At 41.3% G+C, this 16,347-nt stretch overlaps 1 protein-coding gene across 1 annotated transcript in view; it reads right to left on the bottom strand.

Annotated features, from left to right (window-relative positions):
• The window catches only part of LOC137341235 (dynein axonemal heavy chain 9-like), a 422,940-nt gene that overhangs the window by 364,710 nt on the left and 41,883 nt on the right, over positions 1–16,347 (bottom strand). Inside the window, exons 10-13 of the mRNA XM_068004307.1 lie at positions 11,634–11,748; positions 9,516–9,584; positions 3,956–4,082; positions 880–1,135 (exon numbers count right to left, since the gene is read on the bottom strand). Of these exons, the coding sequence (XP_067860408.1) occupies positions 880–1,135; positions 3,956–4,082; positions 9,516–9,584; positions 11,634–11,748 (567 nt within the window). The remainder of the gene's footprint in view (positions 1–879; positions 1,136–3,955; positions 4,083–9,515; positions 9,585–11,633; positions 11,749–16,347) is intronic.

Consider the following 16,347-nt stretch of genomic DNA (forward strand, 5'->3'; position numbering starts at 1 on the left):
AACGACTTTTTAACAGAGCAGCAGGAACCTAGTGACTGGGGCCCTAATAGTGTCAGAGGAAACTAAGCAAGAAAAACAAGAATTTAGACTTTCCGTGAACAACTGCTCAAAAAGCCCGACACTGAAAACTCTCCGAAAAGCTTGGCATTCCATAGGTTTCCTGCTTAATCAAACTATTTTCCTGGTATTTTGCCTTCCTGGGAGAATTTAAAATCTTCTTAAAAATTCACAACCCTCCCTTCTCCCAACAGCAACAAATAGGAACATAGGGATAGGAGTAGGACCTTCAGTCCCTCGAGCCTGTTCTGCCATTCAATGAGATAATGGCTGATCTGTATCCTATCTCCATCCACCCACCTTAGCTCCATATCCCTTAATACCCCTGGCTAGCAAAAATCTATCAATCTCAGATCTAAAATTATTAATTGAACTAGCAGCTGCTGCTTTATGGGAGAGAGTTCCAGACTTCCACCACTCTGTGCATGAAGAAGTGTTTCTAACCCTTCTCTCCTGAATGGTCTGGCTCTGATTTTAAGGTTATGTCCCCTTGTCCTAGACTCCCCCACCAGCAGAAAAAGTTTCTCTCTGTCTACCCTATCAATTCCTTTCAAAATCCTAAAGACCTCAATCAAATCACCTCTCAACCTTCTATATTCCAGGGAATACAAGCCTAGAATGGACAAATCATTTTCTAAATGAATACAAAATCATTTTCTTTTTTAAGGATACAGCATTTGAAATTTCAAACATATTTAAAAAGTAACATTTTTCCAGTTCAACAGCATGTTTGATTCTACGAAGCTTGTGATTCATTCACAACAGCGGTCCTTTCATGACATACTCTCTACATTTTAAGATAAGTGCAAATTAATTTATTACCTTCATTCTTCCAGTTCAATGACTCTTCTGCCTCCTTTATTTTGGAGTCTATGTGTTGTACCTGCCCCTCTATGAGAGGAAATTCCACCCCAAGGACAGACTTTAGGACCTTGTTGTACCAGTTAGTGGTCAGCTCCAAAGTAGCCACATATTGTCGGTAGGATTCTTTTGAGGCGTAGATTTCAGCTGCGGTATCGGGAATCTTTTCTGTATGACACGCCTCTAAGTATCTAACCTCTCGTAACACTGAGACCAGCTATAAAAGGCACAGAACAGCCAAGATGGAAGAGCAAGATAAAGCACATGACTGGTAAATATTTATTTTTCTCTCAGGTTTCTTCCTGCAGAATTCAATTTGAAATTGGAGCATCTTAATGAAGACCATATAGTTTTAAATCAATGCAAAATAACACCACTTTTACATTAGACAGCTTCAGGCTCTAACGTATAATGGAGATTAAACCTTCTTATAATTCTCTGCAGATTGCTGCAATTATATTGTAATTGTCAATCCTCTTGTGCGACAGTTGTTACACATCACAGATACTGACAATCAGTTGTCCCACACTGACACAAGCTGTTGGCACAAAAGCAGAAGACCCACATGAAACAGTGTCAAAAAGGTGGCAGAGTGCAGCACTGTGCCACACAATGGCAGAATTTAGATTTACACCCATGAATTCAGTAGTGAGTTTTTCAGTCTCAGCTGTCCCACTGTGAGAGGCGATAAGTGCCAAGTACAGTTCAGGCCTCTTCTGATAAGAGGGGAGGAAACATTTGAAAGGCCAGGCTTGGGGTATCAAATCCCCAGCCCTCTGCCCAATGTTATCCGGGCGGTAGAGATTTGCCGAAGTGAACCCTCCAGCACAGTGCCACAGGTAAGTGAGGTGAGCACATTAATAAAAAGCGCTCAGCCCCCAGAAACACGATGGCAGAAATAACATCTGTTGGCGCAGTCATGGGAATTTAAAAATAAAACTGAACAGCATGGCAGGCTTCCTTAGCTGAAGCACAGCGAGATGGCACGTGGCTCTCACTCCCAGCAGCACCCGCACTTCCCTCCCACTGGATCCTGCAGTACAGTGGATTTCTGAGTAAGGGTCCGGCTGGAGAAGGATAGCACCAGCGCCAGCAGTGGGACCTTTGGGTCAGCTCGCTGCGCCCCTCTAAGAAAGCTAGCAGTGCTGCTTGTCTGATGTGGATATTTTAAAATTCCCACAATCCCACCAGCAGATCAGCTGTTTCTCCTGGTGGGTTTTTCCAAAAGATGAGCAATTTCTATTAATATTGCTCATATCTCCTCACTTATCTACGGCACTGTGCAGGAGGTATCAGTTAGGCAGAGATCCACAGGTCAGATAAAATTGTGAACCTTGCAGGATCCAACCCACGGGCCAGTTGCTGGATGTCCCTGCCTTCGCATCTTTGTCCCTCTGCTGGTGCCTCTAACTCATCTGCTCTCCTCAGTCGCAATGTTGTGGCCTCTCCCTGCCTGCCTGAGGCCGAGTGCTGTTCCTACCCAGGTCTCCACCTGAGTCTTTATGCAGCTGCTGCAAGCATGCCCAAATCCTGATGCCGTTGTACCATTATGTCCACAAATGCAGAGACAAATTGGAAAGAGAAGTAAAAAGGAAAGTAAGAGAGCAGTGAGAGAGAGGGAGAGATGTGAAGATGGGGGGAGAGAGATGGGAAGAGAGAGAAAAATTGTGGAAGAGTGGGGAGGTAGACCGAGAGAAATGGAGAGACAGAGAGGCACATATGAAGGACATAAATGGCAGGGCCCAAGGTTTGGAACAAATGAAAACTAGATTGAGAGTTGGGTGTAGCATTTAATTATGATTCTGCCCCACTGAAATGTGATTTAATAAGACACTGCCCACTCATTAGTTGTGACTCACAAATCCAGCCCACTGCTCCAAAAGGTAAGCCAACCCCAGAACAAGGCACTCTTACACTTTGACTGATAACTAGAGAGAGAATAATGTGGGTAGACTTCTGGGTAAAAGAAAAGAATGCATCTCAATAAGGGTAATTTCAAAGATGCAATCTAATCTTGGGATTCAGACGCAAAGTCTTGAGCTCATCTGAAGCCTTCATTTATAATACGCTTACAGCTACCAATTATTTGTATTCATATCACTTCATTTTCTTTGGGATTTATACCAGTCTTTGTGGTTTCTTCATGATATTCTAGCAATGCCATTATTTAGACCTGTAGCTATGTGTGACTCGAGTAGGAATGAGAGAACTGAGTCCATCCCACTGAGACTGTTTTGTTAGGTCAGGTAAACAATTTTTAAATCGCCACCTATACCACTGTTTAGTTATTAGCTTTGAGTTAGATCTCACTGGAGTCTGGAAATTTCACAGGACAAACTAAGGAGGGTCAAGGCCAAACAGGCAAATTGATTAACAAACCATTTTGCTTTTTTGACTTTGATCTCCCAATAGTCTGAGAAATTCTGTACTTAAAAAGCAGAGTCAGTGGTAGGAACTGAAATACTTTCCACTTTAGACAGCCGGTAACAGCAAGCACTCCAGGTCCAGTACAGGCCAGGTCAAGTTGAGAATAAAATTCCCTCTGTTCTCTCCCCAAAAAAATGCCTCAACTCAAAACTCAGAAGGGTACCTCCCACAGTACCATTATAACATTTTCATTCCCCAAGTCTTGGCTTTTTCTAAGTAAGATTGCTACTTTGTGCCAATTAGTAGGTAGTGTTGTGATGTGGGCCCATTCACATTGGGAACTGGGTTGAAATTGCCCAAATTTGTATCATATAAGACTCTTACATTGAGAGAAGAAACTTCCGTTTATCAATCTGGCCTAGAATTAAACTCAGCTCCCAGAAGTGAAAGGACAGAGTGTTTACTGAACACCTTGTTTCCTCTGATCACCATTTCCTACAATATAGTATCTCAGCACTGTTGCTACAGATGTATTATTGATTGAGTTTTCTAACACACCATAAATAAGTAGAGGGGAACAGAACATAGGAAAGTTCTCAGCAAGTAACCACCCCGACTCAATAGCATCCCAATCACCAAAGAAACAAGTGACTTTCTCTACATAACTTACCTGAGGGTCAAAGTTCACTGAGATCAGTTTTGTTTCTGGATCTCGTTTAAGGAGAGGTTGTGTGAGATTATACTGAGATTTTTCAGCTACGGTCTTGGACCATTCTAAATACAGCTGTGCCTCGTATCTAAAAAAAAAATGGAGATTTCAAAGTGAGAGCAAGCATATGTAGGAAGATGAATTCCTTAAGCTAATATCAACTCAACAGATTCAGTAATAGTACAGTAGCTCAAGAAGCACTGAAAATGAGCCAACTAACTTTAACCAAACTAATATCCATTGCTCAAACAGTTAATAATTCTCTCTACTTATCCACTTTAAATAAGCTGCTAGGTATAGAATCATAGAATGATACAGCACAGGAGGACATTCGGCCCATCGTGACAGTACCGGCTCTTTGAATGAGCTATCCAATTAGTCCCACTCCCCTGCTCTTTCCCCATAATGCTGCAAATTTTTCCCCTTCGAGTAGTTATCACATTTCCTTTTGAAAGTTATTACTAACCTGCTTCCACACTCCTTCAGGCAGTGCATTCCAGTTCATAACACAACACACTATATGTTGAATAACACTGTCACCCGTACAAACCTACAGTTTGGTTTCACAAGTCTATCCATTGCATCAAGTATATGACACTTGGCTATTTCACAGCTCTTCCACTGGATCATTTCATTCAGATGAAGTCTCTCATTATATTGCTATAGTTTCCTTTGTTGTGAAGCCAATGGAATTGTTTTTACTTCATTAAGTGTACTCATAAGTGTACGCAAGTAACATTTGCGCCAGACAATTGCCAGGCAATGACCATCTCCAACAACAGAGAGTCCAACCAACTCCCCTTGACATTCAACAGCATTATCATCACTGAATCCCCCACCATCAACATTCTGGGGGTCACCAATGACCAGAAACTAAACTGGACCAGCCACATAAATACTGCGGCTACAAGAGCAGGTCAGAGGCTAGGTATTCTGCGGCGAGTGACTCACCTCCTGACTCCCTAAAGCCTTTCCACTATATACAAGGCACAAGTCAGGAGTATGATGGAATACTCTCCACTTGCCTGGATGAGTACAACTCCAACAACACTCAAGAAGCTCGATACCATCCAGGACAAAGCAGCCCGCTTGATTGGCACCTTAAACATTCACTCCTTCCACCACCAGCGCACCGTGGCTGCAGTGTGTACCATCTACAAGATGCACGGCAGCAGCTCGCCAAGGCTTCTTCGACAGTACCTCCCAAACCCGCGACCTCTACCACCTAGAAGGATAAGGGCAGCAGGCGCATGGGAACACCACCACCTGTACGTTACCCTCTAAGTCACACACCATTCCGACTTGGTAATACATCGCCGTTCCTTCATCGTCGCTGGGTCAAAATCCTGGAACTCCCTACCTAACAGCACTGTGGGAGAACCTTCACTACACTGACTGCAGCGGTTTAAGAAGACGGCTCACCACCACCTTCTCAAGGGCAATTAGGGATGAGCAATAAATGCCGGCCTTGCCAGTGATGCTCACATCCCATGAATGAATAATTAAAAAAAGTGCAGCACACGTGGGTCGAATCAGTGGCATTGATTTCCTGTGGTTGCGGTGTGGAGTGACATCCCAAATAAATGCAGGAAAATTTTGCTCTGGTTGAAATTTCCAGCAAACTGTAAGTATAAACATGATTCCACTAGAAACATCAACTAAAGGAAATTTTCCTGCATTTGTTTACACTGTTGTTACACACATCGACCAGAGGAAATCATCTCCACTGATCATTTAGCTCTACACTTCCATAACCCATACGATATCATGCATTTCACTCTGCTCAGCAGAAAGCATCTATTTTCTCTGCAGAAAATCATAAAATCAGAAGCACAAAGAAATTCAGATCCAAGAGGAATATGCTTGAGCTGAAATATAAGGATTGTACACATTGAAAAATCTGCTGCAGTTTGCATTTCCTGCAGGAAGCTGATTGGTAGGACTGTGAACATCACGGGGCAACATCAAGATCTACACAAAAAACTTCCCTCCATCAAAATCTGTATTTAAACCCACAATACCAAGCTTAATGGCAGAAAATATGACCAGAATCATCACAATGTTGGTGGTCCAGCACATTGGAATGCCTGTACACAGAACCATGGATGCACATTCTGCTAAATTCCTGATCACAGCTGTATGTGTTAAGCAGAGGCTAGACAATTACCCACAGAAAATAGGGAAAAGAAGAAACAATGCAGAGAGAGATTAATTGATGAGTCAGGTATGTCCAGGCAATGATGTCCTGGCTTCTGGAAATGCAGATCATGTCTAACCAACCCGGTTGATTTTTTTGGAGAAAATTACTAGGTTGGTGGTGGATGTAGCTAGCCCCGTTGACACTGCATACTTTGATTTTCAAAAAAACCTCTGACAAAGTGCCACGCAGTAGATTACTTAATACAATAGAGTCCTGTAGGATTAGCGAGCAGATTTTGGATTGGATAAGGAATTGGTTGCATTCTCATGGACAGAAGGTTATTATTAATGGCAGCAGTTCTGCTTAGGGACTGGTTACCCATGGAGTCCCTTGGGGCCGTTGCTCTTCACAATCTTTATCAAGGATCTGGAAGGCATCGAGGGAATTTTCCATAAATGCGTGCATGATACAAAGATTTGTACGGGTGTTAAGACCTTAGATGTGAAAAACAGTTTACAAGTACATCTAGATCTAATGGGGCAATGGGACTGTGTGTGGCAGATATCATTTAATATAGCTAAATATAGTGTCATGCCTGCAGGTAGAGCCAATACCAAGCATGTATGCACCACATAAGTGATTTAGTACATGAACCTCTGAACTTTCACGACTAGTGCCACAAATAGAGCGCTAGAATGTATTGCCAGAACGATTAAATACAAAATAAAATACTATACTGCCCTTGTATAAGATCTTGATTAAGTCTCATTTAGAATACTGTGTGGATGATATAAAGGCCTTGGAAAAGGCTCAGGGGATGGTCATTAGATTGTTACCCAATTCATGCCCTGAGTTACCATGAAAGGATTAGAGAATGGGAGTTTTTTACTCTACAAAAGCACAGATCGAGGAGATTTGATTGAGGTCTTTAAAATAATTTGGAACAAGTTGCCGGCTCATGCAGTGAGTGTGGATTTGTTGCAAGTGTTCAAAGGGAAGATGAACGAATTCCTGACTTGGCTGATATCAGCATACACAGAAGGTAGGTGATTCATTGGGGATATGTCTCCCAGTCACTGTGGTTTCCTGAAACTTGTTTGATTACGTTTGCTGGTCAGAGAACAATTTCCCACTTAATTGGCCTAATATTGCCTCTCCCAGAAAGTTGCTCGGCTGGTTATTGGTGGTGGTGGTGAGGAGGGGCGGGGTACAGATGGGGGTCATGGTGTGCATAAGTTGCACCATGACAGTATGGGACTTGATGGACCAGCTGGTCTTTTCCTGTCCTTTTTCAAATGTTCAGATGAGAATACAGGGATCTGGGAATGGTCCTCCCTCCTGCTCGCTCAGCAACAGGAAGAGTTTTGATATGCGATACTGGAAAGTAGAATAATCAATTTTAGAATACCAAATCCCTAATACGGGGTGGGGAGGGGGGGAAAGAGACTGAGTATGTTAAGATTATGATCGTAAAATAAAAAGGAAAAACAGCAAATGCTGGAAATCTAAAATAAAAACAGTAAATGTTGGAAATACAAAGCAGGCCAGTCAGAATCTGTAAAGAGAAAAGACAGGGTATGACATTTTGTGTGCCTCCTTCATCAGAACTCAGGATTAAGAATGCACTAGATGAAGCAAAATAGTGATTTAACCAATTCTGAAAGCATTTAAAACCAAGATACTGGATTGTGTTGATGAAAGAGTTAAACTATTAGGTAGACGGAATACATTTGCAGTAGCTCATTTAAGTGAACATAAAGATACTGTTATTCATCAAGTAAAACCTGGATTGTGCGTGTTATGATGCGTTCTATGCAAGTGCCATCTAATTGACCGGAATTAGATTTTAAACAAGGTTAATTCTTTTGATGCATAGCAGACGTTTAGAATTTGTAATTTAAAATGTAATATAATTGCCTATTCTTAGAACTTACAGTTAGTTGCTGTAAAATGTAGCTGTAGCATTTGTAATGGGATGACACACAGCTGAGTAAAAGCAGTGGTCCTGAATACTCATTTGCCAACAAAACATTCAATGGTCACTTGATCTTTTTCACCTCCTAAGTACTACAGAATACCAGAAAACGCCCTTCTGGCAAACAAAAATTGCTCAATAAAAACCCTTGAAAAGGGCATTAGACAAAAGAGAAGTGAGAAAGCATTGTGGTTTCAGAGAGCCACCTAATGTTCAGAAAATAACAGAACAGCCAACACACTGAAATCAGCTCTTAAATGCAGCCAGGATTACAAGTCAGACACACTTTCACACAACTACGATTGATTTCCAAATGCTTGCCAGATACAATTGTTCCTCATGTCCTGATTCCTTTACATAAACGTCTCATTATAAGATAGATACAGATGAAGAAAGCTACTTGACCCATCTTAGTTCATCCATCTAGAAACACCTACAGTCCCTCCATCATGGAATCCACCAGTTTCTTAAATGATCCCACAATTATTGCCTCCACTACCCTCCTAGAAAGCCCATTCTCTTTGTTGATCAATCATTGTATGAAAAGAATTTCAAACTTTTTTACATTCAACTCAAGTTGTCGGCAACTTTTCTGCCAGTATTGATCTACTGTATATAACATGACTCCACACGCTTCTCATTTTGCTGGATGTGGCTCAAAAAGAACTGCTTGACAGTGTACAAAATGGACTCTGTTTGGTGTTGAGGTTATTAAGGGGTTATGCACTGTAGACCACAGCTACTTTTTTTAACTACAGTAAGTTGAGTAGGGTCACAAGGACAGACAGTAGGTCCAGTAGAAGGTGAATGTTGTAGCCACTGATATTACCAGAGAAACTGTACACCGAACATTAGAGATAATTCAACCATGTTATAGACCAGGGCATTTGTTAACAGTTTATCTTTTTGCTTTTTCCAGGAGATTGCATGGTTAGGGGATGCACAGTTGCACCATGTCTAAATGGGGCGGACTTGATGGTCTTGTCATATGCTCGTACTGAAAGCAATAGAAAGTCCCTCACAAAAAAACACAGATGGCTCAGAGAATATATAATTTTCACAAGTACATCTTACATATTTTTACAAAAGATTTGTCGTTGAAGACTCTGATAAATCTATGGATGAGCACTCCTGTTGATCATGTAGAAACTTATTCCCATCAGCTAACAATCATCGCCTATGAAGTGTCTCGGAACAGTCAGGCATGTAAAACCTCTCTCTAATTATAAAACATAATTGTGCAGAAGCAGAGCAACTATGTATGGGATCCAGTTGGAGATTAGCCATAACCGATTCATCAATTTACATAAATTTTCATCTCTACAGCTCTGCGTCCCAACCTATTTCAGTGCATGAAAATATGTTTCTTGAGAACTGTCTCATAATGAGCAGACTCTGTTACTTACTGATCCAAGAGTTCCATCATCTCCTCATACTTCTGAATCATTCTTTTACCTTCCAAGGAGTCCATACACCTATAAATGAAGGAAATTCACTTCTATGTTATTGGTGCCTAACAAAGGCAACAACATTTATAAAACATTTCTGTTTCTTCAAATTGTACAACTTTTTGCCCTGCATTCACAGATTCTGCAAAATATATGCTTCAAATGAGCATAAAATGCAAGAGAAAGCTCAATGATCCAAAGGAAAATATGAATATGCAGACTGGTGCAAGATTCTGAGGGGACTCGATCAGGTAGATGCTGAGAGGATGTTATCCCCTCATGGGGGAATCTAAAGCTAGGGGGCATAGTCTCAGAATAAGGGGTCGCCCATTTAAGATGGAAATGAGGAGGAATTTCTTCTCCCACAGGGTCGTGAATCTTTGGAATTCTTTACCCCAAAAAGCTGTGGAGGCTGAGTCACTGAATACATTCAAGGCTTAGTTAGGCAAATTTTTGATCAGCAAGGGAGTCAAATGATATGGGGAAAGGGCAGGAAAGTGGATTTGAGGTAAAAATCAGATCAGCCATGATCTCATTAAATGGCGGTGCAGGCTCGATGGGCCAAATGGCCTACTCCTGCTCCTATCTCTTATGGTCTTATGGTGCCTCTCTCATTCTGTATTTTAGGTCTCCAAATTACTGGCCAGAGCAGATTAGGTGCAGATATCTTGTGGAAAATACCCTTCTAAAGGACATGTTCAATAAGAGATAGAACTGTGGGTAACACTCCCAATTGACATGATGTCTAATTCCAGGTTGCCATCGGGGAGAGGGAAGGGGAAAAGGAGATTTGCCTTTATATAGTACCTCATCACACCGCTCAAAAACTTCTTAACATGCTTCATATACAAAGAATAATGCTGAAGTGCAGTGACTGTTTTAACAAAGGCAAATGCTGTGGCCATTTTGTGCACAGCAAGATGCTCAAAACAGCATTGAAGCATAGAATGATACAGCACAAAGTAGGCCATACAGCCCATCATGCCTGTACTAGCTCTGTGAAAGAGCTATCCATTTAATTCCAGTCCCCATGCCCTTTTATTTTTTAAATATTTATCCACTTACTTTTAAAATCTATCATGGATTCTGGTACCACCACCGTCTGAGACACTGCAGTGAAGATAAGTTAACCTATCTTGGTGGTGCTGGTTAAGGGAGAAATGTTGGGCACAACACCGAGAGAACGCTCTGCTCTTTTTTGAATAGTGTCATGGGATCATTAATGTCCACCTGAGCAGCAGACAGGACGTTGATTCAACATTTCACTGGAAGGACAGCACTGTCACAGGGCTGCACTCATCAGTTACATGCGGATTATTTGCTTAAGTCCTGGAGTGGGGCTTCTACCCACAACCTTGCTACCAACTAAGCCAAGCTGACTGTTGAGGTATAAAACACAGGCATGAGAGGACTGATGCACCTGTAAATCTACAATATTTAGGATTGTCACAAGTCAAATGAATAAACTTCCTGTTTATATAATAATGCACAGTTTAGTGTGCGGTACAGAACAGAAGGTTTGAAGGAAGAGATTGTTTGCTTATTTTTCTTCTTTCCTCAGTTGGGTGTCCCAGCAAAACACACCATGCATGGTCAAGACAGCAAGCCGGCAAGCTGCCAAGACTTCGCCGAAAACAACCATATTAGGTGTGTAAGAGCAATCCAGGGCTGCTCCTCTCTCCAACTTTCCTTCCCTGTGGAGAAAGCATCTGACCTCCAGTCAGCATATACCCACACCGGTATGGGCAAAACTGGAGGCTCAGCAAAAAAAAGTGTTGGGGACCTTCAGGGCCATGAAGCCATGTGCCATCACTGCACGATGCTCTGCATTGGTGCTTCGAGATGTTACCCAGCATCGCCTGTGCCTCCCTGACAAGATTGCTGAATTGACACAATAACCGAAGCCCCATGGAGTTTATCCACTGATGTTAATTCAGCTCCCACATCCTGTCACAGCCAGGCACTTTTCTGTGTCAGCTACTCTTTAAAGAGGGAAATTGACATTTGGTCAGGTACAGAAGAAAAGACTCAACACTTTCTCAAAGCGATGCCCATTGTACAGTGCTGGATACATACGGGTGTGTGACATGTCTGAAGTTATTAAATGGCACCCGAATCCGTTCCCTTAGTTCCTGCGCCCAGCGTAACCCGCCCGCTACCACCGGCATGTTCTTGTTCACAGGGGGGCGTCCTACAAAACAGAAAACAGATTCCTATTCAGCAAAGAGAATAATCAATCATTTTTACACAGTCTAACAGTACTGGAAGAAAAGGTTAAAACAAATTTTTTAGACACGCCTTTGTACATCAATAATGTGTTGTGAGAACATTCTCTTCACGCTTCAGATGTTCTATGTGTGGTGTGGCGAGCTGGGAGGTTTCACGTAGGATAAACGCAGTACGGGTTACACTGGGAAAAAGCAATTGGAGTGTTAGCTCAGCTGCCATGTGCAGTTGGAGGGAGAGATGGTTAAAAGATATGGCCACAGGCAAGATGCAGGACTGAAGTACTCCCACTTTCCTCTGTGTAGAATGAGCTGCCTCCAACCCACGAACCTCCCTCAGCCATTAAGGAAGCTATTGGCAGTAAAGTAACTGTCACAAACAGTGACTTTAAAACAACTGCACATGAAGACGCTTGGGGCAGTTTCCAATGCACAAACATTCATCCCCAATGCAACAATTATTTTATTTTGCTGTTACTTTTTCTCAAGATATATTTTTGAACCAACATAGTGTTTGTCCCTTTGTAATAATATTGGTTTGAGCAAAGGGAAGGGGTTCTCAAAAAATACTTTCAAATCACTCTTGTTTAACTATCATTATTAGATTAATACACTTGCACAGAAATATTGGGATATCAGTTCATCTTGTAGTCCTGGGTTACAAAAAAGGTTAAAAAAAACTGCAAAAATAGCTGTACTTTACACAGTGGAATGCCACAAGCCTCTCCCTTTTCTTTTTGAGAATATAAATTAAAAGGATAAGAAGGAGGCTGCAAAAATTAGTGACACATTCCAACCACTTCAGCTTGGAACATCTCACCACAATGGACGAGAGACACTGTGGTTAAATTCTGCATCTGATTTTTTTTTACTCTTTTTTTTCTTCCTGTCCCTTCTTCGAGAGATTAAAATGAGAACATGGTTAAATTTATCTAATTTTTTTAAAGTACAGAATGCACCTTTTATTATTGGATTTAATAACATTATTCACTCCAAGACACCTACATAGCATTGTGCATAAAGCGGGTTTGCTGGCACCTTAATGAGATCGCCTGCATTGTGTGATGTATTCAAGTACTAAATGGATGAAGACTAGCTTTAAGAATGACTCATCGGATTTAAAATAATTTAAACTTAATATTCAAGAGGGTGTCCAGTTCCAGGCAGCATGCAATAATGGAATGTTTAATCATATTAAAAAAGAAATCAGCGGAAGAGGTTTTTTTCACACCTGCTCTCTGTGTTGGGCAGATGGGAAGGGGAAGAAAATGTAATTACTGTGAATTTTCTCATCTAATGCACCGCCCAAAAACAAAAACTGTGCTCACAAAAACTGTGCACACAAATAACACACACCTTTGCCCAGGCGTATTTTCCTAAAGACTGTTGCATATAATGTGTGCATATAATTTGCACACATTAATATTGTGCATGCAGGTTACAGGCTTGTCCCTCAATATAAAATAGTGCAAGTGAAATGCCAAATGAAACCGTAACTAGAAAAAGTTTAGAATAGTTAACCAAAGGAGGCCAAAACTCTGGAATCATCCAAAAGGCAGTTAAATGCAATGATGGGGAAACCCAGGTTTCTAGGAAGGATGTATAGACCAAATGGCTTCCGCCATCTACACTTTGTGATAAGGGCTATTGTCACCCACTGATATGTCTTAAGGCAGTTTATGCTCTTTGAAGAGACAAATTGGAAAATTTCAAAAATGTTCTTCACTGTCAATAACTCCTCAAAATGAACATATGCTAATTTTCATCAATGTAGATTGCAATAAATTAATGGAACATTTTCTTCCCCAAAGTAAAAAAATAAATCTGGTTAATACAGCAAAACCTGTAAATTATGGATACCTTAGGGACTGGCATCGCTGTCCTTTCTTTCCAGGTGTCCTTATTTTCAAGATGGTCATTGTATGTGCTGTAAAAATTTTCAGTAGAATGGGTCGTTCTTTACCCAGCATCCATAGCGGCAGAAAAACCGCTCTATCCCTGGTTCAGAGCCGTGCAAGCATTCAATCCCAGAGATAGAGCAGTTTCTCTGCTGCTATGATGCTGGGTAAAGAGCTCCCCATTCCACTAAAGCCGTTGCTTTCACAAAACCCTCTGTCACCTTATGCTGACCTGCGTGTCCCGTGTTTTAAGTAGTAAAAGGATTTGGTGCATTGAAAGCTGACCTTAGTTCATAATTTGCGAGTATCCGTGGTTTCAGAGTGCCTCTTGTATATTTTACCATGAAAGTTATTTGGGTCTCTCAGTAAGTGTCCGTTTTTTGAAGGCGTCCATTTTTTGGGAGTGTCCATTTATACAGGTTTCACTCCATACCCTTATTTGACTTTGACAACCAAGTTTAAATTTACACAAAAAACTCCCATACAGTGCTAAATTATTTTTAGATTGGTAAAAGTATTTCAATGTTGGAAGAAGAAGAAAAAGAACAACTTGCATACATTAACGCTTTTAAGGTAGAAAAAGTCCCAAAACACTTCACAGAGGCATAATCAAAAATGAGTGTCAAGCCAAAGAAGTACAGGAAGCCGTTCAAGTGGGGGGAGTAAAAAGGAAGGTGGTTGTAGTAGGTGACAGTATAGTTAGGGGGATTGACACTGTTCTCTGCAGCCAGGAGCATGAGTCCCGAAGGCTATATTGCCTACCCGGTGCCAGGGTTAAGGACATCTCCTCCGGGCTGGAAAAGAACTTGGAGTGAGAAGGGGAGGATCCAGTTGTCATGGTCCATGTAGGTACCAATGACATAGGTAGGACTAATAAAAACATTCTGCTGAGAGAGTTTGAGCAGCTAGGGACTAAATTAAAAAGCAGAACCACAAAGGTAACAATCTCTGGATTATTACCTGAGCCACGAGCAAATTGGCATAGGGTCAACAGGATCAGGGAGATGAATGCGTGGCTCAAAGATTGGTGTGGGAGAAGTGAGTTTCGATTCGTGGGGCACTGGCACCAGTACTGGGGAAAGAGAGAGCTGTTCCATTGGGACGGACTACACCTGAACCATGCTGGGACTAGAGTTCTAACAAATCGAATAACTAGAGAGGTAAATAGGGCTTTAAACTAAATAAGGGGGGGTGGGGGGAGGGTCCTGGTGGAGAGAAATCTAGAATGCTAAAGAGAAAAGGCAAAGAAGCAGTGTAGTAAAGTGATTGGGGTAAGGATAACCGGATTGTGTCAGGAAGGAACAGAGCGTACAAACAAAAGACAACAAATAGGGTCCAGGTAAGAAAAAATTGTAATAAGACAAATAGGGCCATCGTACAAAAAAATGTTAAGGTGTCTAAAAATGTTAAAAAGACAAATCTAAAGGCACTGCATATGAATGCTCGAAGCATTCGTAATAAGGTAGACGAATTAACAGCACAAATAGATGTAAACGGATATGATGTAATTGCAATTACAGAGACATGGCTGCAGGGTGACCAAGGCTGGGAGCTGAATATCCAAGGGTATTCGATATTTAGGAAGGACGGGCAAAAAGGAAAAGGAGGTGGGGTGGCGTTGTTAGTAAAGGATGAAATCAGAGCAATAGTGAGAAAGGATATTGGCTCAGAAAATCAAGATGGAGAATCAGTCTGGGTGGAATTAAGAAGCACCAAGGAACAGAAAACACTGGTGGGAGTTGTCTATAGGCCTCCAAACAGTAGTGGTAATATAGGGGATGGGATCAAACAGGAAATTAGAGATGCATGTAACAAGGGTACTACAGTAATCATGAGTGACTTTAATCTGCATACAGACTGGCCAAACCAAATTAGCAATAATACTGTGGAGGATGAATTTCTGGAGTGTGTACGAGATGGTTTTTTAGACCAGTACGTTGAGGAGCCAACCAGGGAACAGGCTATCCTAGATTGGGTATTGTGAAATGAGAAGGGTTAATTAATAATCTTGTTTTGCGGGGTCCTTTAGGGAAGAGTGACCATAACATGATAGAATTCTTCAATAAGATGGAAAATGAAGTACTCCAATCCGAAACGAGGGTCCTAAATCTAAACAAAGGAAAAAATGAAGGTATGATGAGTGAGTTGGCTATGATAGATTGGGAAGCTTCATTAAAAGGCATGATGGTGGATAGGTAATGTCTAATATTTAAGGAACGAATGCATGAATTGCAACAATTATACATTCCTTTCTGGTGCAAAAACACAAAAGGAAAAGCAGCCCAACCATGGCTAACAAAAGAAATTAAGGATAGTATTAGATCCAAAGAGGAGTCATATAAAGTTGCCAGAAAAAGTAGCAAGACTGAAGACTGGGAGCAGTTTAGAATTCAGCAAAAAAGGACCAAGAGATTGATTAAGAGGGGAAAAATAGAGTATGAGAGTAAACTTGCAAGGAACGTAAAAGCAGACTGTAAAAGCTTCTACAGTTTTGTAAAAAGAAAAAGATTATTTAAGACAAATGCAGGTCCCTTACAGTCAGGAACGGGAGAATTTATAACGGGGAACAGGGAAATGGCAGAGCAATTAAACAAATACTTTGGTTCTGTCTTCATGGAAGTGGACACAAATAACTTCTCAGAAATGCAAGGGAACCAAGGGACGAGA

The sequence above is a fragment of the Heptranchias perlo genome, chromosome 23 (assembly GCF_035084215.1).
Source record: "Heptranchias perlo isolate sHepPer1 chromosome 23, sHepPer1.hap1, whole genome shotgun sequence".
NCBI lineage: Eukaryota > Metazoa > Chordata > Chondrichthyes > Hexanchiformes > Hexanchidae > Heptranchias > Heptranchias perlo.